Source organism: Mycothermus thermophilus (genome assembly GCF_041956435.1).
Source record: "Mycothermus thermophilus strain CBS 625.91 unplaced genomic scaffold VTJ04scaffold_7, whole genome shotgun sequence".
Classification (NCBI taxonomy): Eukaryota; Fungi; Ascomycota; class Sordariomycetes; order Sordariales; family Chaetomiaceae; genus Mycothermus; species Mycothermus thermophilus.
Window position 1 is genome coordinate 25,987 of NW_027191433.1, and position 19,557 is coordinate 45,543.

General features: G+C 56.0%; 11 protein-coding genes across 11 annotated transcripts; 6 read left to right on the top strand and 5 right to left on the bottom strand.

Annotated features, from left to right (window-relative positions):
* Positions 1–245: 245 nt before the first annotated feature.
* Positions 246–1,747, bottom strand: VTJ04DRAFT_9554 (uncharacterized protein; the record flags this gene model as incomplete). Its single annotated transcript, XM_069368114.1, has 6 exons — positions 246–407; positions 462–598; positions 660–1,079; positions 1,163–1,237; positions 1,322–1,479; positions 1,539–1,747. 6 exons carry the CDS (start codon positions 1,745–1,747, stop codon positions 246–248), a joined length of 1,161 nt encoding a protein of 386 aa, XP_069214290.1.
* Positions 1,748–4,375: 2,628 nt separating this feature from the next.
* Positions 4,376–4,913, top strand: VTJ04DRAFT_9555 (uncharacterized protein; the record flags this gene model as incomplete). The annotated part of the gene is made up of 3 exons (XM_069368115.1): positions 4,376–4,546; positions 4,602–4,786; positions 4,841–4,913. The coding sequence occupies 3 exons, from the start codon at positions 4,376–4,378 to the stop codon at positions 4,911–4,913; spliced, it is 429 nt and encodes a 142-aa protein (XP_069214291.1).
* A 959-nt stretch (positions 4,914–5,872) lies between these two features.
* Positions 5,873–6,505, top strand: VTJ04DRAFT_9556 (uncharacterized protein; the record flags this gene model as incomplete). The annotated part of the gene is made up of 1 exon (XM_069368116.1): positions 5,873–6,505. The coding sequence occupies one exon, from the start codon at positions 5,873–5,875 to the stop codon at positions 6,503–6,505; it is 633 nt and encodes a 210-aa protein (XP_069214292.1).
* Positions 6,506–6,585: 80 nt separating this feature from the next.
* VTJ04DRAFT_9557 (uncharacterized protein) lies at positions 6,586–6,953 on the top strand (the record flags this gene model as incomplete). The annotated part of the gene is made up of 2 exons (XM_069368117.1): positions 6,586–6,611; positions 6,677–6,953. 2 exons carry the CDS (start codon positions 6,586–6,588, stop codon positions 6,951–6,953), a joined length of 303 nt encoding a protein of 100 aa, XP_069214293.1.
* Positions 6,954–7,532: 579 nt separating this feature from the next.
* VTJ04DRAFT_9558 (uncharacterized protein) lies at positions 7,533–9,344 on the top strand (the record flags this gene model as incomplete). The annotated part of the gene is made up of 2 exons (XM_069368118.1): positions 7,533–9,214; positions 9,272–9,344. 2 exons carry the CDS (start codon positions 7,533–7,535, stop codon positions 9,342–9,344), a joined length of 1,755 nt encoding a protein of 584 aa, XP_069214294.1.
* A 40-nt stretch (positions 9,345–9,384) lies between these two features.
* Positions 9,385–11,385, bottom strand: VTJ04DRAFT_9559 (uncharacterized protein; the record flags this gene model as incomplete). Its single annotated transcript, XM_069368119.1, has 3 exons — positions 9,385–9,538; positions 9,590–9,702; positions 9,751–11,385. 3 exons carry the CDS (start codon positions 11,383–11,385, stop codon positions 9,385–9,387), a joined length of 1,902 nt encoding a protein of 633 aa, XP_069214295.1.
* Positions 11,386–12,446: 1,061 nt separating this feature from the next.
* Positions 12,447–12,915, top strand: VTJ04DRAFT_9560 (uncharacterized protein; the record flags this gene model as incomplete). The annotated part of the gene is made up of 2 exons (XM_069368121.1): positions 12,447–12,608; positions 12,700–12,915. 2 exons carry the CDS (start codon positions 12,447–12,449, stop codon positions 12,913–12,915), a joined length of 378 nt encoding a protein of 125 aa, XP_069214296.1.
* Positions 12,916–13,511: 596 nt separating this feature from the next.
* VTJ04DRAFT_9561 (uncharacterized protein) lies at positions 13,512–14,786 on the bottom strand (the record flags this gene model as incomplete). Its single annotated transcript, XM_069368122.1, has 2 exons — positions 13,512–14,185; positions 14,687–14,786. 2 exons carry the CDS (start codon positions 14,784–14,786, stop codon positions 13,512–13,514), a joined length of 774 nt encoding a protein of 257 aa, XP_069214297.1.
* Positions 14,787–14,820: 34 nt separating this feature from the next.
* Positions 14,821–15,370, bottom strand: VTJ04DRAFT_9562 (uncharacterized protein; the record flags this gene model as incomplete). The annotated part of the gene is made up of 2 exons (XM_069368123.1): positions 14,821–14,980; positions 15,078–15,370. The coding sequence occupies 2 exons, from the start codon at positions 15,368–15,370 to the stop codon at positions 14,821–14,823; spliced, it is 453 nt and encodes a 150-aa protein (XP_069214298.1).
* A 927-nt stretch (positions 15,371–16,297) lies between these two features.
* Positions 16,298–17,429, bottom strand: VTJ04DRAFT_9563 (uncharacterized protein; the record flags this gene model as incomplete). The annotated part of the gene is made up of 3 exons (XM_069368124.1): positions 16,298–16,655; positions 16,710–17,172; positions 17,234–17,429. 3 exons carry the CDS (start codon positions 17,427–17,429, stop codon positions 16,298–16,300), a joined length of 1,017 nt encoding a protein of 338 aa, XP_069214299.1.
* A 1,465-nt stretch (positions 17,430–18,894) lies between these two features.
* VTJ04DRAFT_9564 (uncharacterized protein) lies at positions 18,895–19,524 on the top strand (the record flags this gene model as incomplete). The annotated part of the gene is made up of 2 exons (XM_069368125.1): positions 18,895–19,148; positions 19,281–19,524. The coding sequence occupies 2 exons, from the start codon at positions 18,895–18,897 to the stop codon at positions 19,522–19,524; spliced, it is 498 nt and encodes a 165-aa protein (XP_069214300.1).
* Between the last annotated feature and the right edge of the window lie 33 nt (positions 19,525–19,557).

The window sequence follows — 19,557 nt, forward strand, 5'->3', positions numbered from 1 at the left end:
GTCAGCACCATCAACTAAGGTACTTCACAATTCTGAGGTACATGCAACCCGTTCCCTAGGATCATGAGTAACCGTCCACGAAACCGAGGAATAACCAGATGTCTGAACTCTGGTACAGAAAATGCATCATTTGAAACAAGTGTACGGCACCCCCCTCCCCCAATCTTTTCCTAGCTGTGGTGGATATCACTATACTATGCCAAATACTAATATCCTCACAGCGTCAAAACTCGCAACCAATAGAATTACCATGGAGCATAGACATAGCACAGTGGCGTGCCGCCAACAGTGTCAATGGTCTGCCCGATGGTCACGTTCCTGTTGATGGGCTCAAAGCCCATGATGTCTTCCGGCACCGCCTCAGGGGTCGGAGGGCGGTTGAACATGGTGTTGGTGCCGGAAATGGTCTGTAAGTGTTGTTAGTAAGTGCTCCCAGCCATCATGAGTTAGTCATAACGTACCTGGCGGTTCTCCCAGTCAAGGTTCTGCCAGATGAAGTGGAGGCGGTCGATATTTCCGTGATGGAAATAGAAGCCCGGCTCCAGGGAGGAGAAGTAAAAGTCACCACCTGGGTCGCCGTTGATGGAGAAGTGGCCACCTGTTGAAACAAAGAGTTAGCTTGATATTCATTACGCCGGTATATGGGTATGGCTACTGACCTCCATGAACAGCCATGCCGACCCTGGTGCCTTCAGGCCAGCGAGTGTCGCCCTGGACAATGGCCTGGAAGATCTCAAGGTTCGGGCTGTTGAGGATGACGTCGGTCGTGTTGCGGAGCGACGAGTACCGGCTGCAGATATTGGTGTTGAGATCACGCTTGATGCAGCGCGGGTTGTACTTGAGAGGGTCGCGGGCGGTGTTGGGTCCAAGGTTAACGGTGAAGTTGGAGAACGGGCCTGACAGCAGGCAACCGCCTCCCGTGCCGGGGCCAGCACCGAAGAAAGGCATTCCACCACCAGGGCTGTTGACCTTGGCGCCGTTGCTTCCGATGGAGTATTCGCTGCCGTCAAAAAGAGGCGAGGTCTCGACGGTGCCGAGTCCGCCGCAGTCAAGACCCCATTCCCAGTACGAGACGGTGCCTGGTGTTGATGTCAGCGATCTCTTCGGGATTCAGGATTCAGGGGCTACCGCCGAGCCCAATCTCACAGCCATGGGAACTTACCAGTATATCCGCAAAGCTCTCGCATATCCTGCTCAAGAACCCAGTTCAAATGGCGGTGCCAGTAGAGGAAAGTTGCTGTACATTCAGTCAGTGGGGCGTCCTCTTAACTGAGAGTGAAACACGGAGGCTGAATTTCATATCATAGGGTAGCTGAAGTACCTGAGTTGTGCACATAGGGAGTTTGGAAGTAGTGGAGAACGCCGTAGTCGTCCCAGGCTGTGCGAGCACCGTCGATGCCCTTGTTGCGAGACGGCTTCTGCATCAGACATTGGATGGCCTCCTGGTACGCCTTGCGGTCCGCAAGAGTCATGTTGCGCCTGAACACAGAGAATTAACATCGAACTCGAAATTTTACTCTTGGCACTCCGATTCCTACCATTCTCTGCGAATCTGCACGTTCTCTTTGGTGCACCCACTGGTCGACTTTTCCACACGCGCCATGGCATTTTCATAGGCAATACGGCTCAGCTCGCGCAGAGCATAGCCGCTGTCGATTTCTTCCTGGGTGAAGTTGGGGATCTGGGGAGCCGCGGCGGCGTGCCCCGCGAGCAGAACGCCCGCCACAAGGAGCGAGAGGGACCGCATCTTGGTGATGGTTGAAACGGACTGGTGAACTCTGTCCCGGCTGACACAAACAGTCCACGCCCACTCCAAGAGCCTATCTTCCTGGACCAGGGCCGTCTTATACTAGAACTCCACAGCCGCTTGCGTCCTTTGGGCGGGACTGCCATGTTCTCTACCCAGACCAGCCAAGCCATATCAATACCCAGATTCGGCGATTTGGATGCGCCGGCGGTTGTTCCGCCGCTCTTCATACATGTCGGCAGTCGCTCTTGGCATGCATGGGGGACCGTTCAATATGCCCGTGGGGTTTCAAGGTATAAGGTCAGTTTAGGCAAATATCATCCGCCATATATCTGCGAAAGAAGAGATTGGGTGTTTTGGGTGCTGATCCCGTTGGGATGGCAAACCTTGATGCAGAACAACAGTGGGCCTGGTTCAGTTACCGGATGTCGGCATGAGGGGGCGGTTGGTGTTGATGAGGGACGCGTGGCCCCGGCAGATGGAAGTATTCCGGCTGGTTGTTCGGAGAGCTTTGGTGCTTGTGGCCATCATCAAAGCGCAATATAGGGGATTTGAAAGAGTGCCGACGGTGCTGATGTCAGATCCTACCGGCAGGTTGAAGCGGCAATAGGTTGTAATGGATGGAGCCGGTTGGGATGCCGAGGGCAGGTCATTACCTGTCTCAACACCTCTACACAAGAGGCCCGAGCAACAAGCCGAAGAGGCACTTCCCAGTTAGCCTCCGCGCTACGCCCAGTGCATCGCGGGGACGGCCCAACGGTTGGGCGGGGCGCTTGGATGTGCACCCCGGTGCGGGAGGCGTAGATATCAAAATTAATATCCCCGAGTTGCTTTCGACTAGTCAAGCGAACGTAGACGGCGACAATCCTACGGTTCTTCTGCAAGGAGCTTGGTGGAATAATTTTGAGCAGCTACTTGACTGGACAGTTCTGGATTGGCCCGGTCAGGGTCAATGTTACCCTGGCGATGTCTCAAGGAGCACGTCAGTGTTTGGGCCGGGCTCATAGTAGAATGTTTCCAGAAGGTCTCTAGTAAAGGAAAGGCGTGGGAACGACTAGAGCACCATCCCACGAGGGCACTCTGCCATCCGGGAGTATCCTCTTGAAGCCCAACAAGAACCCGGGAGGTACGGAGGTAACCGTGTAAAGGAAAGCCTATTTCGTTCTTCACCTCTGCATGCTTATGGATATATTTTGTGGTTCAGACCCCCTGAACAATCTGTCATCTGAGTGCAGTAAGACTGTTGGTAAGACTGTTAATCGGGTCCGTGAAAACCTCAAGCACCTAAGGTTGACTTGAGTATATATGCATGTATTATTGTAGATTGGATGCCATCCAACAGAATCTGCTTGCATATATGTGATGACGTTGCTCTTGATCTCGACTCTGACCCGGGCAGCTAAAGAATATATGCCGGCCCGTTGTGCTCAACCAGGTCGTTCTTCCAGTCACCATGCAGCAGCAACTGGTCCGCAGATTGTCTGTGGCACCCTGTCAATCCCAAGCACACCTCTTTTCCAGTTTGCAACCATGAGCGCAGATCTCAGAAAGAAAATTTATTGGCGGGGCCCATGCCAACCTCTTACGCACCACGTGGTTGGTTGATGATTTTCATGATAGGGCTAGCGAGACGAACATCATGAAAACCAAAGGAATGCCTAAGATGTCATGACCTCGATTTTGCATCCAGAACTTGGTAAGCCATTGTGAGATTTTCGTCCCAGCAAAGGTTGTCATTGCATTCCAAGGTTGTTGGCAAGCCATTTGTTGACGTCACTGGACGTGTGGCTGGAGTTGGGCCAATTGCCAAGAGATGGGTTGGCCGGGCTTGCATGAAGGTTGGCTAGTGTCCAGCGTCGACGTCAGGCTGAGGCGGACCCGGTGTGATTGTGTGTTAACCAACTAGCTACCTGCATGAGTTGTTGTGCCTAGGTATGTACTCTCTGAAGCTTTGAATCGTGACCGCTGGTCTCCGTAGCCATTGAGGCCTTGCAACGACGACTACGGCGGAGAAGATGAAGATTGGACATTGACAATGGGCAGAGCGAGTCAGTCACCGCACGTTAAGCGAACCAATGGCTAATGCAACATTTGTTCCCAGCGCGATCTATCTTGTGATGACCCTGGATTGGCTCATTGAATGGCGGAAGCGTCGATCGCAAGTGAAACCAGGGTTGTTGCTGAAATCCCACCAGGCGTCATCTGCTCAAACCTGGCGTGAATGTTTGGTTTTACGTTCTGAATGGCTACGAAATAGCTGGGCTGCTTCAGTTTCTGGTTTAGCGGTCGCACATGGCGTTTCTCGTCCCTGGTTTACCTACCTCACATTCTACGTCATTCGCAACTCCTTCGCGCGCATAGGTCAGGCAAGAAACCAAGTTTCACAACCTGGCAAGCTACGCAGCTTCCATGGAATCGCACAACTGTAGCTGGACTTCCTGAGCACCAGGATGGACTCAAGCTAGAGATTTAAATGGCCTATTTCTCTGCGCAAGGCCTTTGTTTTTTTGCATCCAGTCTCAAACACTCCCAAGCAACTCCCAACATTACTCTACGCCAGCACAGTCTTGCTCACGCCACCTCTACCACCAAACAAAACCTACTTCTCTAAAGCATAAACTCGACACAATGGTTCATCACGGTCATACCACCACCACCACCCGCCGTAGCGGGCACTCGGCGCTCTCGATGGCCTTCAGCGCCCTGGCATGGATTTCCGCCGTCATTGTCATGGGCGTCTTGGCATATCTGGTGTCAAGAGATTGGCGGGGTGATCAAATCATTTACGTCCTTGTCATTGTAAGTTGCCTTGCATCCCGAGTGAGACTAGGACCGAGCTAATCCCCTCCCAAAGTCTGTCCTGACGACCGTCTTCCTTCCGATCGCCTTCTTCCTGCGGACCCATTCCGGGTATCTGGCGCTTTTCCACATCATCTTCTCGCATCTCTGGATCGTCGCCGTCGCCTTTGCTGCCTCGTCTTGGGTGCACAGCGACTACGACCTGCTCTTGGTTGCAACGGCGTTCTCCTTCGTGGCTTTGTAAGTACATCCATCCTAGATTCGAGACCCACAGTTCCCTCTAACACACAGTAGCTTCTTCCTCTTTTTCAACGTCCTCTATGATTGGTATCATGGGTTTGGTCGCGGCGCCCATCTCCGGGTTTAGAGGATCTGCGTCTGAGATGGCCGAGTCAAGGCCTGGGAGTTTCCGTTTGTAAGGGTTTTCACACCTAGTGAGCTCTGTGAATCGGAGTCAGGCAACTTTCCTATGTCATAGCCTGGAAGTGTACACCCGATGAGCATTGCTGCTCTGGCATGTATTTTCGACTGCTTGGGTGGCTAGAGGCTGAGGGGCTGGCAAGGCTGGATAGGTGGCATGATTGATGATTTTCCTTGGTTTCATTTTCATCTCACCGCTTCACCAAGATGGTGAAAGTGGCAGAGTTGGGTATTGTCGGTGAAGCTGAGGTGGTTTTGGCGGTGGTTATACGACGAAGAAGCTATCCTAATAAAGGGCAAGATGGTTGTGTTGTCGTCTCCAAGTCTGAGATGTTCATGCTCTATGTTCACCGTACTTCATGGCTGCAGGTACCCGATTTATTCATCAAGACTCTGCCAATCGTCTCAGCCCACCGAGTCTATCTGAACGGCCATCACCTGCCTCCATGACGTCGAGAACCGGGGTCATGAGACACGTGGAAATGCGGGCGCCAACGGATTCGACAGCTGCCAAAACATCCCGTTTAGGAAGGCGGGGTCGGTCTTGGCACAACAAACCCCGCCGACGCGCACCGCGTGAGCGCGTTGCCGAGCGAGGGGTTTGTTGATGCCCAGCTGATAAGTCCCGCGCACCTTGATGTCCACCCTGTTGTCCTGTACCTACTTACACCATGCATCTGCCTGAAACCACCACCTGCGTCACCACACTTCCATCCAGTCGTCGCGCTGGTGATTGAGTGTTTGTAAACAGTCCCAAATTCCGCTTGCACGTCGTCACCACCAACCTCCACCATGAAAGTTGTTCCGGGACCTGCATCGCGTGCTCGACCGCGAGTGAATTCGGTCAGCATCATCCCCCACGCCTCTCACCGCAGCGGAGTATCCATGCATGCGCATCATCACCACATGCATTCCGCTCGGCGCACCACGGGGCCGCGCGCATTTGTCTTTGACTCCAAAGTCAACAAGCCCACACAGCACCGCAAGGTTGGGCTTTGGCTGGAGAGCATCGACGCCGGCGCAGCACCTCCCGGCTCACCATCGCTTTCTCCGGTTTCGCCGGGCCTGCCGTCGCCGACAGCAGTTCGGCGCAGATCCATGTCCAGCGCTGCCTGGTCGGACCGGTCGCATCCGGCATGGAGACCGGATTCGCCGCGGACGCCGCTCGCTGACATCACGCCTCTCGTCGTCGGGGCCAGCTACAGTGATGAGATCAGCCCGTCGGCGTCGTTTGACTCTCATGCAACCGAAGATGAGATTCCCGAGCCGGCCGCGATGCGCCAGCGGCCCGCGACGCCAATGGATGACCAGACGCCGCATTTTGTGCCAACCCTCGCCAGCGCCATCGACTTGCTGACGCCAGATGAGGCGCGGCATTTGTTGCTCGTCTCTGCCCAGTCCAACATGTCTGTGGCGGCGGCGATCAAAGAGCTTGCGCTCGACCGGATTCGTGCGCAGAATCGGCCAACGCCGGCGACACCGGGCCCGGCCCGGGCTAGGCGGAATTCTCTCGCCGATACCATCGTGTTTGATGAGTGAAGAGCGGGGATCGGTGCGCGCTCGGTTTTACGATACGCCCAGACGGGCTAAGGCGAGGCTAAAGGGTCTCTGCTGGGACAATGACGTGGATCATCCCCATGGTCGGGTTAGTCCTGCACGTCCAGTCCAGCGAACATGTCAAGCATCATGCTGACACCGTTTCGCAGCCAGCCCTTTTAATGGTCATGCAAAATGGCCATCACCTGTCGCTTCGTCACTGCAAGCCTTTGCCAACGGCAAGGTTATGGGGGACAGCGCTTCTGAAGCAGCGAAGCTTGGGGCCGTGCGACGAGCGGGTCGCGGAGATGGCACGCCCAAGTCGTCTTTCTCCGTGCTCGCCGAACCCCAGGGTTCGAGTCCCAGCATACGGCGACTACAAGGCCATGAAGCCCGCAAGACACATCGAGTCTTGTGCCGATCTGGCCTTTGGATGCCCGACGTCGTCTGAAGTCCAAAGCCACTTCACGACAGGACAACCGGGGGTTTTGAACTCCACTGCAGCAAGAGTCGGAGGGGTCGTATTAGTCCCCCAGCTCATCGGTCGTCCGGGGTCTGGTTGTGTGGTAGAGTCCCAGACCTTCAAGCAAAGCTGAAAGGAGTCCAGAGTTCTCCCAGGAGGGAGAAATTGTCACTCATTTTATTATTTTTCTATGTAGATCTCAAGAGTCAACCACTCCTCTGCTCTCTGTACAAGGTGCCGATAGCCAAGTTTAGTTATCAATCCATCTAAAATCATATCTTTCTTACATGCCTGATCTTGTCGCGAGGTCCATATCCATGTACTCCGTAACCCCTGCTCGTTCCGTATGGTTGGTACTGTTGCGGCGCCCGGTCGGAGCCAAGTGGAGTGAAAGACGGAGACGGGGGCGGGGCCCCGCTCGGTCCGGCACCGCGCCGGGTTCAGGTCCCGCTTTTCAAGACACTTGGCAGGTGGATCGAAAACCAGAAATGATGACACCCAACACAACTTGGTTGTTCCCCCTGAAAAGAAGACCCGTGAGATCGAAACAACGCCAACTCTGCCGGCATGTCGACGGCCGGAGCCACCGGCAGCACCCGAGCGCTGCGCGGTGCAGGGATTCTCATCATCTTACAAGTCATATCCCGGGCCTTGACCTTCCTCGCCAACCAGCTGCTGGTTCGGTACCTGACGCCGCAGCTCCTCGGCGTCGCGACCCAGCTTGAAGTCTACTACCTGTCTGTCATCTTCTTTGCCCGGGAGAGCCTGCGCGTGGCTATCCAGCGACAGGACACTTCTTCCCTCCCGGAATCCAGCGCAAATTGTGACGGCAAGAGTCAGGATGACAAGCTGGAACCGCGGAACAACAAGGCCGCGCAGGCTGCCGTGAACCTGGGATATCTTGCCCTCATCCTGGGCATCCCGCTGGCTGTGTTTTTCGCCTGGCTGTATCTTGGCTCGCTCAGCGCCGTCACCCTCGCTTCTGCGCCAAACCTTGTGGTCTCTCTTTACATCTACGCCATTGCATCCGTGGTCGAGCTCGCGTCAGAGCCCGTCTTCGTCCTCCTGCAGACTCGCCTGAAATTCGGCGTGCGTGCCACTGCAGAATCCGTCGCGACGTTCCTGCGTTGCTCGGTCACCTTGGCGTCCGCTATCTGGGGCGCCCGTCGGGACTTCGGTGTCCTGCCCTTCGCGCTCGGGCAGCTCAGCTACGGCGTCGGCCTGCTCGCCGTCTACTCCTGGCACGGCGCCTCGCTGTCCAGACACGAAGGATTCTCGCTGCTTCCCCGCCGCCTCACCAGCAGCGCCGACGACAAACACGCACCAAGAGATGCCGGACCAAAATCTCCCGTCTTCTTCCTCTCCTACTTCTACCGCCCTACCCTGCAACTCGCTTCCAGCATGATGGCCCAGAGCGTGGTCAAGCACCTCCTCACGCAGGGTGACACCCTGATGGTGAGCGCGCTGGCGTCGCCCACGGCGCAGGGCGTCTACGCGTTGGCCAACAACTACGGCGGCCTTGTCGCGCGCCTGCTGTTCCAGCCCATCGAGGAGAGCAGCCGCAGCTACTTCAGCCGGTTGCTGGCGGAACCGTCCTCGTCAAAATCTCCAACTGATGATAAACAACCCGCCAAACAAGAAACAAACAGCGCCCACGCCGCCGCCCTCGACGCCCTCCGCTCCCTCTTCAAAGCCTACCTCCTCCTCGCCCTCCTGGCCATCACCCTCGGCCCGTCCGCCGCCGGGCCCCTGCTTGCCCTGGTCGCCGGACGGCGGTGGGCCGTCGCCGAGGGCGCCGCCGCCTGCCTCTCCGCGTACGCCTACTACATCCCCTTCCTGGCGCTCAACGGCGTCGCCGAAGCCTTCGTCGCGTCGGTGGCGTCGGAGCGCGAAGTGCACTTGCAGAGCGCGTGGATGGCCGGGTTTTCAGCCGCGTTTGGCGTCGCCGGCTTTGTGTTTCTGCGGGTGTTGGAGTGGGGCGCGGTCGGGTTGGTCGTGGCGAACGGGATCAACATGGCGTGCCGGATCGTGTGGTGCACCGTGTTTATTCGTTGGTATTTCGCCCGTCGGGGGCTGAAGTTTGACCTGCTCAGCGTGATGCCGGGGCCCGGGACTGTGCTGGCTGGGGCGGTTGCTTCACCACTGGTCAGGAGAGTTGGGGCTGGAGAGGGACCTGTCACAGGTGCGAGGGACGCGATCGTGCAGTTGACAAGGCTGGCGGCGGTGGCGCTGCCGTTCCTTCTGCTGGTGTAAGTTTTGGACCATGTCTATTTGGCTTCTATGGTATCGAGCTGACACGCGCCCAGCGCCGTTTCGGAAAGACAGTTTCTATACCGCACATTCCAGGCCGTCAAAGGTGGGCGGCGAGCTGCCCTTTAGGCATCATCGTACTCTTAAATACTAGACAGACCCTTCATCCTCAGTCAAACGTGATCTTGGTGGCCTTCTTGGTCGGATCGACGTCCTTGTAAAAGGCGCCATAGGCATCGTGCGTCTTTTTCTTGACAGTTGTGCCAAACTTGAGCAGTGATTCCGGCACAGGCTGGTTCGCGCCCCGCAAGATGTTGATGAGCCTGCCAAGTCAGCACCTAGAAACCCAGATTAAGAGCGAGAAATGAACTTACGATCCCGAATGAGCCTTGTCGTGCTCCGTAAACAGCGTAATGGCCTTGCCCTTCTTCCCGGCGCGGCCAGTCCGTCCAATGCGATGGACGTAGTCCTCAATCGTCAGGGGGAACTGCTCAATTAGCATCCGATCTCAACCGCTCGAAACGAAGCAACTTACTGTCACGTTGATGACCAGTTTGACCTCTGGAATATCCAACCCGCGCGCGGCGACATCAGTGGCCACGAGAACGGTGGTGCTGCCAGACTTGAAAGCCTCAAGACTGCGTGTGCGCTGGTCCTGCCTCAGGTCGCCGTGGATGCTAGCAACCCGAATACCCTTGCGCTGCAAGAATTGCTCGACGCGCATGGCCTCCTTCTTGTACAGACAGAAAACAAGAATGCGGTCGTTCTTGCCGGCGCCCTTCTGCGCCTCGCGGAGCAGCTCCAGAAGCCTCTGCTCTTTGCTGCGCTGATCGACCACCTCGACAATCTGCTCGATGCGCGAGTTTGCCTGCAGCTCCACGGTACCGCCACCACCCTCGCCGTTCTCATCGCCTGCGCGAGTGCGGTTGCCGATAGTGACCTTCACGGGATCCACCATGAAACTCTCGGCCAGGCCGCGAACGCTGGTCGGCCAAGTCGCTGTGAACATGAGGGTCTGGCGCTTCTCGCGCGGCGGGCAGCTGCCGAGGATCTGCTTGATATCGTCCTCGAAGCCTTTATCGAGCATGCGGTCGGCTTCGTCGAGCACGGCGAACATGACGTCGGAGAGCGAGACGCAGCCCTCAGCCAGGAAATCCTTCAGTCTACCGGGCGTTGCCACGACAATGTCGGCACCCGAGTTCTTGCGGAGAAGCGCACGCTGATCGTCCTTGGACGCGCCACCATACAGGCAGACGGCCGAGAGGCCGACGTGGGCGGCGAGTGATGCCATGGCGGCATGCGTTTGCATCGCCAGTTCGCGCGTCGGGGACACCACCACGGCACGTGGGTGCGCAGCGGCATTCTTTCCCTTGCCATGCTTGGGCCGGGAAACCGAGGCCAGGGACTCAACGCATGGGAGGGAAAACGCCATGGTCTTGCCGGAGCCGGTCTCGGCGATGCCGATGACGTCGCGGCCAGAGAGCGCGAACGGCCATGAGGCGGCTTGGATAGGTGTTGGAGCGGCGAAGGAGGCGAATGGCTTCTTGGACAGCAGATTCGATGCCGGCAGGTGCGAGAACTCAATCACCGGGCGCAGCTTGGTACCTGACGGGTCGACAATGAAAATCTCATGCTTCTTCAGGAACTCTTGGACACTCTCTTCGGGTAGCGCGTTGAGCGCGTCGGTTTGTTGGTATGAGTAGGCGGCGCCATTCCGCTGAGCGGGCTGCTCGGTTGGGGCGGACTCGGATGGGGCAGATGGTGTCGTGCCGTTGGCTGATGCTGGTGACTCGGAGCCGTCTTCGATCTTCTCGTCCTTGGACTTGGACTTCTTATCCTTCTTGTCCTTTTTGTCTTTCTTGTCCTTTTTTTTCTCTCGCTTGGCCTTCTCTGGCTTCACTTCATCCGCGGCAGCATCTTTGTCGGTTGGTTGAGGTTCCTGGTCCACGGCGACGTCCGAGGAGCTCTGGTCGGCGTGCTTCTTCTCCTTCTTCTTTTCCTTCTTTTCCTTCTTGTCGGACTTGTCCTTCTTCTTCTTTTTCTTCTTCTCGGCCTTCAGCGGGGAATCGTCATCAACCTTGGGGTCCGAGGCATCGTCGGTCTTGCGTTTCTTCGTGCGGACGCCATTCTCCTCGTTGTCGCTGCGAGGATGCTTGGTGCCGACCGACATGTTTTCGGTTGGGTCGAGGGACAGGGAGAGAGGAGAATCGACCAGTCTAATGGTCGAAATGTCAAGGGTATGGTTTGCAAAATGTTGTTCAAGTCCCAAGGGTCTGGATGTTAGACGGCTGCCGACAAAAGGTGGATCAAAATTTCTGGCGGCGGCGTTTATCGATAATGCACCCAGCCGTGGACCGGAACCACTGCGGAGCCTCGTGCCCCACTCCCGAGGCGGTGCCAAGCCCAGTCTGGACTGGACTGCGGAAAGCGCCACATCGGACGTGGCTGAGGCTGCTCAGGCGCCCCGAACAGCAGTGACACATTCTCCGACAACAGACAGAAGGGCAGTAAACCCGCTTCAAATAGGAGATTCGGGATGCCAGTTTTGGTGGACACTGAGATTCTTTTGGGGGAGAGGACCTCGATCACAGAATCCAGTCAATCCTGTCCCTTGCTGTTCTCCATGAAGATGAGAGAGCCGCTTTTGAGATGGTTTCATGTCCCAGGCACGATTTGCTCAACGTCCGGATAATTATGGCATCAAGCCAGGTGATCGATTCTCGAGCCCAAATTCTCTTTTCAAAAGCCAATGAGCCTTACACAGAACGCCACGCACAATGCCAAGTCCGATGTCTGCCCAGCTCTCAGCAGTTGCATGGGGTTTTGAGACGACGACTTGAGTCTCCCTTGCCATGTCCGAAACCATCGCCAGCCGCATTCAAGTCGTCGGATGGCGGTTGGTGCGTACAGCCATGTCTCCCATCTGGGCATCGAGTCCATGAGTGTCGATGAAACGGAACAAGCCAATGTGCCAGTTGGAACGAGTAACCTGGTGAGACGTTAGGCACCAGAGATGTTTTGGTACAACTAAAGACAGGGGAACTGGAGGTTTAGCTCCAAACCTGTCAATTGCTCTCCTCTCTTGCCGCCACGCTTTGAGATACCTGTTTTCTAGTTAGAGAACCATCGTTACTCTCCTTCTCGCCGAGCATTCCACATATTACCACCCATAACTTCAGGATCCTTTTTTACCGGTCACCATTGACTTCTTAAGAAATGTTCTTAGGAATCATGCACAGTCTTCTCGTTTTCGCGCCGCTACTGGTCGCAGCAGCACATCTCGCCCTAGCACGCGACAACGATTACATTGACTTTTATGATCCCAAAGAGTACAACGACCTGAGAGATTGTGTGACGTGCGCTATCTGGAGGTGCAGTCCCACCATCTTGGATGTTAGTAGATTTTGTAGTTCATTGATGTCATCATGCCCCGTGTCGTCACTCAACCTTCAACGGGGAACACTAAATCTAATCACCTATGTAGGATACAGACTGCAGGACCAACAAGTGCCTCTGCCGGGCCGACATGCTGGCGAGCGCCCTCCCCAAGGTCCACAGCAGGGCCCTTGAGGAATGCGATAATAACGCCCTCGACGCAGCAATTGCCACCGAATACGTTTTGATCTACTGCTCTTCTAAGGGCTACAATCACTTTGCCGGCGCTGCCCCCACAGGTGCGTTCAAGATTCAACCTACATGAACAGTATCTGCAGCCAGCGCTGTCACCTAGGCGGCAGGACAGGCTGAGTAGCCGTCATCCCCGCGGTCGGGGTGTTGACCGTCCTTCTTGCCTTTCTCCCGTGGTTCATTCCAAGACACTTACGCGCCCCTCTGGTGATGAATAGGGCTCCCCGATCCCGTCCCCACGCCAACATGGACTAGAGGTGCAATCCCAACTGACTCTGTGGACATTGACGACGACCTTGACTCTGGCTCTGGCTCTGGCTCGTCGCGCGGCGGTAAAGAAAAGAGTGCCGGACACAAATGGATGGATCACACGGCAGCATGGGCCGCCGCCTTGGGTGCTGTTGGTATCTTTTTCGGACTTATGGTTTAAGTTCACGGCATCTCTGGGTACTAACTGTATGGTGTGGTGTGTGGTGTGTGGTATAACTTTTGGCTGTTCTACCTTAGAGGCTACAGGCAGCAATGAACTCATCGATGTGAAGCATTTGGGAGATGATAGTGGCCAACATCGAAAACATGGCGTGTTAAGGTAATTGTACCTTAGGTACACACTTGATTCAATGATGAGACGCCTGATAGCTGCACGATGTGCCCAGGCCTGAGGTCCATTCAAGGGATTTGGTTCTCAAGCCCATCCTCAGTTCTAGTCCACTCATCATCATCTCCCCACACCTCCTCCTGTGATGTCTTCGGATAGGTGCTTGACCCAAAGCGCAACGGCAGGCAATCCCCCGTCTCAAAGCACGCCAAACCCTCCCTGCATCTTTGACCGTCTCGACACGTATCCTGCTTCGGGATGCAGATGCCCGGCCCGTCACAAGCAGGACCGCACCCGAAGTTTCTCGGGTCGGTTCTGCACCTCTCAACCCTCTCGTCGCAATCGTCGTAGAGGTGCCAACCGCCGCAAAGCGTGTAAATTCTCTGCTGAGAAAGGTCGATCTCCTGGCAGGTCCCAGGGCAGCCCGTGGACCAGTTGGTGTGGAACCTGGTACAGTTGGTGCTCAGGGGAATACAGGTGAGGGTGCCGGCGCAGTCTCCCAGGAACTCTCCGTCGTAGGTGCCACAGCGGTCGCCGACCTGGGTTGGTTTGGGTTGTGGATCTGCAGGAGCGGCGGCAAGGAGGTGGCTCCAGAGACCCAGGAGGAATGCGGTGGTGATCCAACGGTGCATCATGGTCACGAGAAGGATGAGATGGGCAGTCTGTTGAGTAGAAAAGTGAGAGAGTCTTGAAGGCGAACAAGTCACGTGTGTAGGCAGAGGTAGCTTGATGTCATTGAGCTCTGCTGTCAAGGGAAAACCAGGCATTCGTGGCTCTATTAATACCTCCTTAGGACTATTCGACCATCGGAGGATCCAGGTTGTGCACCCACTCGTATTCAATATTAGCCATCAGGCATCAAGGTGACATCCCGCTGGCTTGTCTCCGGTTCCGTGTCATTTTTGGGACATCGGAGTCAAAGTTGACAGTATCTAGGTTGCAGTGCGTTGAACGGCCTAAGTTCGCTCCGAGGCTGGATTGGCTCACCTTGGACTTTTGACTCTGTCGGGCAACGCAAGCTATGTCCGCGCGAACCTCACGGACGGTTTTCTTGGACACAGAGAAGGACAAGAGCAAGCAAATGATACCCCATTGGGCTCAATCAGGCAATATTACCCTTTGAGTCGATAAAACAAGAACCTAGTGTTCTCACTCAGTGTCTGGTTTGGAGAGGTTAGAAGAACAGAGTACCTGAAATATAGCCCTCGAAACAGTTAGGTTGATTTTTCATCGAGCACTTAGCTACAGTCCAAGTCTGGCTCATAGTTAATCATACAGAACAGGAGCCCGGCAGCTATCTCCGACAAAGTTATTTCCAATCTTATGAACTCGTGACTGTAGCCCATACCCCTGACTGAAGCCCAACGGTTTCGTCGCAGTTTACTTGTCACGGCCAAACACTCTCTGCATCGAACTGCCCTCGCCCGGCTTGGTAGCTCCGATCTCGTTGGACTGCGTCAGGACAGGACCGGCGCTTTGCCTCCTCATCATCATGTACAGGCCGCCCAACCCCAGTGCACCGAGACCGATGTATCGGTACCTAGTCAGCCAGTCTCCCGTCAGCTCTGTTCTCCATGAATCAATTACTTCAACCTTGTGGAAGCCAGCAGTCAATTGCCGGCATCAGAGATACACACATGGTACTGTGATCAGCGGCCATCTCCTTCCCGGCCTTGGCGCCAGGGACATGATGAGGCATGGCCGAGTGCAGGTCCAGACCGGACTGTTCAAGAGGCTGCTTCTGGTGGCTTGTTTGGGCCTCGGTAGGGTAGTCGAAGACGAGGTCAATGTCGTCCACAGGAGCTTGCTGTGATGACTGTGTCTGCTGGCCGCGGTCGCCGGAGGGCATGGCCCACGGCCGCACGGCCGAGGTCGAGAGACACCGGGTGGCGACCCGCGGGAGCAGGAATGCCCGGCGAGTGAGCATCATTGTTGGATTGTGTTGGTGTGGTGGTTGAAGGCAATGGGATGGAGTTTGATGAGTGATGATGGATGGGACGGTCACTCCTGATGGCCGAAGGAACAAGACAATGCCATGGGATGAGTGCGGGGGTGATGTGATAAATATAGGTGGGAGACTGGCGGAGCATCATGACGTAGTGGTGTCGGCTTGGGTCAATTGACTCGGGGTTGAGGGGAATGGGAAGTTCGAGCCGCCACCGAATAACAAGATTGCGGCTGGTGATTTGTCGACATGTCCGGCATCGACCCCAGAGATCACCTGGTGTGGTTCGGAACAACCGTTGACAGTTCTCGAACACAGTTGCTTGGACGGAGCGTCACTGTACATTCGGGACTGAACAGAGCTTGAAGTTGCCACCCCCTCGCTTCCTCGAGAGCAAAGAGCTTCAAAATCCAAGAGTTTAGCTGTCGAGAAAGCGTCAGCACTCGGGAGCAATTGAAAACTGCCTTGACGTGAAGGTGACCGCGTGTCTAGCACGGCATAGATGAGTTTGCAAGAATCTCGAAGCTCTTAAAACTGTGCAACTGTGTTACACAAGAGCTCAGCCTGGGAGCTCCAAGTGGCGAACGGGCCTCCGCTCTGTGGTTCTCGAACTCCGAAAGATGACATCGAGCCACTTCACTCTGCATGCTTCTCATGGGACAGGGCCGAGATTTGCAGTCCAAAGGGGGGTATCATGCCATTGCTGGTGCCTGTCTGTTGTCAAGGCGCGACGAAACAGGCCTGCGAGGATGGTATCAACGTACAAATATGTACACAACGTAACACAGAAATGGCATACCAAAGGCATGCCTTGCAATTATGCATAGAACGTAAAAAGGAAATGGCATACCAAAGAAACGCCTCCGCCCTGGTCCCCGAACCATGAACGCCAAATTGATCGCTAAGCCCGCTTCATAGCGGCTTCATAGCGCCGTCGACAGCCAATTTATCGGCTGCGATATTGCCGGCATCCATGGCGTGGCCCTTGACCCAGATGAACTGGGTGCGGCCGCCCTTGGCCTCACGCTCCTCGAGCTTCTCGCGGACCTGCTGGACGAGGTCTTTGTTTTTGACGGGCCCGCCGCGCGTCATCCAGCCATTGCGCTCCCAGTTCACGTACCACTCGGTCACGCACTGGATCGAGTACTTGCTGTCGGTGCGAATCTCGAGGTCCTGCTCCAGGTCGACGGATTCGAGAGCCCGGAGGATGGCGGTCAGTTCGGCACGTTGGTTCGTCTGGGGCTCGCCTTTGAGGCGTTCTGAGATGTTCCTGCGCGGAGAGTCAGCAGGACATCGTCGCTGGGGTTTCACACGGAACACAAACCTTGGATCACCGGGCCCAAAGTACACACCAACGCCAGCCGCCGCCCCAGATGTCCCGTTGCCACGGCTGCTCCCGTCCGTATAAACGACCACAACACCGTTGCCTTTTTTTGTTGTTGACTTGGAAGATGTCGGCTTCGAAGACGTCTTGGCCTTCTTTGCGGGCGGTTCATCGGTGCCGGCTTCGGTATCCTCCGGCGGCGCAGACGTCGCAGTCGTGGTCGACCCGCCGTAGGTGCGCACAAAGGCCTCGGCCTCCTCCCGTGTGTCGAATTTCTTGAACTTGGGCATTTTCCAGCCTTTGATGGCCTTCTCGGCCTCGGACCAGTCCGTGTACACGCCCGGCTTGCGGCCGACGGCGACGCCGTAGAAGCGGGGCGGCTTGTTGTCGGGCATGGCTGATGATGACGGGTCTCGGCCCTGGACGAACGCCGAAGCGTCTTCGTAACTCAGAAACGACTTGACTTTTGGAGCATGGTCAGCGGGGAGGGAGGACACGTCGCGGCATGAGGAGGAGAGGCCCACATATTGCACCCTTATACCCGGTGATTTGCTGCTGGCAAATGGCCCAGTTGGTGTAGACGCCCGGCTTGTAACCGACGCGAACGGCGTAGTATTTTTGTTCGGTCGGTGAGTAGTCCATCTTGCGCTTCTTGGATGGCGGCGCGCCCAGGGAAGCGGTGCTACCAGGAGTAGCAGGCTTCTTGTTGGGCGTGGCCATTTTTCCGAAGAGGGAAGTTAACTGGGAAACAAGCCAGGAGACGTGGTAGGACCGTGCACCATGGGCCAGCAATCTCTGAAGGTAAGCCAGGGCGTTGAAAAGTGTTTGAAAAGAGTTGACGCAGGTGAGATCACACCGCGAACGGCAATGGTGGGTGGTCGCGCGTGGGGGTTGGCGACGCGGCGCAAGGCTGGAAGAGAGGGGTTGAATGGCCCAGGCAGGTCTTGTCGCTGCTTCCGATGCTCCCAGGAACCCTCTACTGATCAAGCCAAATAAGTAACCAAAAGTTTCTTTGGCGCGGCGACAATGAGAATCTGCTGGAGGGTTCGCGCTTTGTCACGGAGGTTTTGGGCGGTCGGTCGTTGTCTCGAAAAAGCAAAGCCACGCGCGGCCTGTGTTGAGCTGGAGAACAAGAGTCGGTCGAGTTGATGGCGGGCCTCAAAGAACGGGTTCTTGAAACGCAGGGGTTTACAAAACCTTAACCAAAGCAGTCAACCGGCGCAAATGATGCCATGTTCAGATCGCAAAACGCTGCTGTTGACCTCCAGGTTTCTGAGCATGGATGCGACAAACCTACAAGCCAGGCATGAGCAGGGGCGGCGATAAGATAAGACGGCTGCCGGCCCCACCATCGAGCAGTTCGCCCGCTGGGGCGAGAAGTTTGTCAACCCGGATATAGCTAGGTGAGGCAGTGGCCGACCAGACCTAGGTGTGATTGAGGGCGAGGGGTTCCCAGAGATTGGAGGATCTGAGGTGTGGACCTGAGTATTTCCTGCTCTCATCGTTCAGGCGATGTCTTCATTGAAGATGAATCTCTCTGCCGGTGGTTCGTTCACATGCGCCGCCTCCTATTCAAACCTCCGTTTGCACTGCCGTATGGCGTCGGGCTACAAAGCGGCTGATGGTTTCCAGCCCCAGACCGAATCCATAAATATTTCTGTCACGAGAAGAGACTCCTCGTTGATGAGATTCAAGCGACCTAGGGAATACCTACGGAGTAATGGATTGGCCCCTCATCAAACACTTCCGTATGCACGTTGGAAGGTAACCTCGAGTAGTGTAATCCTCCGGCAACTGCGACGTCGGCACGTCTTCCATCTAAAATACCTCAGCACCTTTACTGAGAGGGTCCCATTCAAAGAACTTGTATGTACAAACGGGCTATCAGGCAGCCTCATAATAGCCGGCGCAAACGGCGACACGAGGGCTGACGTTGGTGAGAATGCTCTTGGCGCAAATCGAAACGCCGATCCTTGTCCAGCTGTTGTTTGGCGCGCCGGCTCGTCGGAGAACACAAGATCCAGACCTTCCTAAAGCTGCTTGCCTTGAAGACGTTGAAACGAAACTCGACGCAACGACGTTGAAAGGAACGTGGGCCCCTGGGTGAATGAAAGCGTACTCTATCCGAAATGACCTCATCCTCGACATGCCGTTTCTTGTTCCGTCTGCTGCATCCATTGCGCCCATGACAGGATTCAACCCGAGTCTTGGCACCCCGATGCGGTGCCCACCAAGCGTGATCAGCTGCGGCACAGCCACCCGCGATCCGCTGCCTTGGTCGAGACTGTGGTCTCGTTGGCCCGAGCGTCTGCCCAGCCCCTGCGTTCCAGGTGGCACTGGATCCTCTCTGCCACTGGCTGTGGGCCATTCAACACGAGGAGTGAAAGCGCCCAAGGAGATCGACTTCGCTGCCAGCAACCCTTCCCCTTCCCGGTTGGGGTTGGCTTGATCTACCGAGCATCTCTCCCGCGAACCTGTCTTTGAACTGTTTGTTCTTCCATTCGTTCCATCACCACCACTCGTTCGACAACCCCGTTGCGCTCCCGTCTACTGACACCAGACAGACTCTAGAGTTTGGAGACCCCATCCGAGCAAGGCGCCAAATTGTGCGACCCCGAGACCACGTCCGTTCCGTCCACCATGGTGCAACAATAACATCGCATCCCAACTGTCGCTCGTTTCGTCGCCTCGCTGCTCAAAGACCCGTCGCCAGCCCAGCCCTCGAACAACAAACCACTTTGTATTTCCATCCGACTCATTTACCGCCGGCTCAACTCCTAGCCTCGGGGATGCCAGGCTGAACAACCCTGCGTGATATCCCGTCTCCGACCACACCACCACTGCCCCG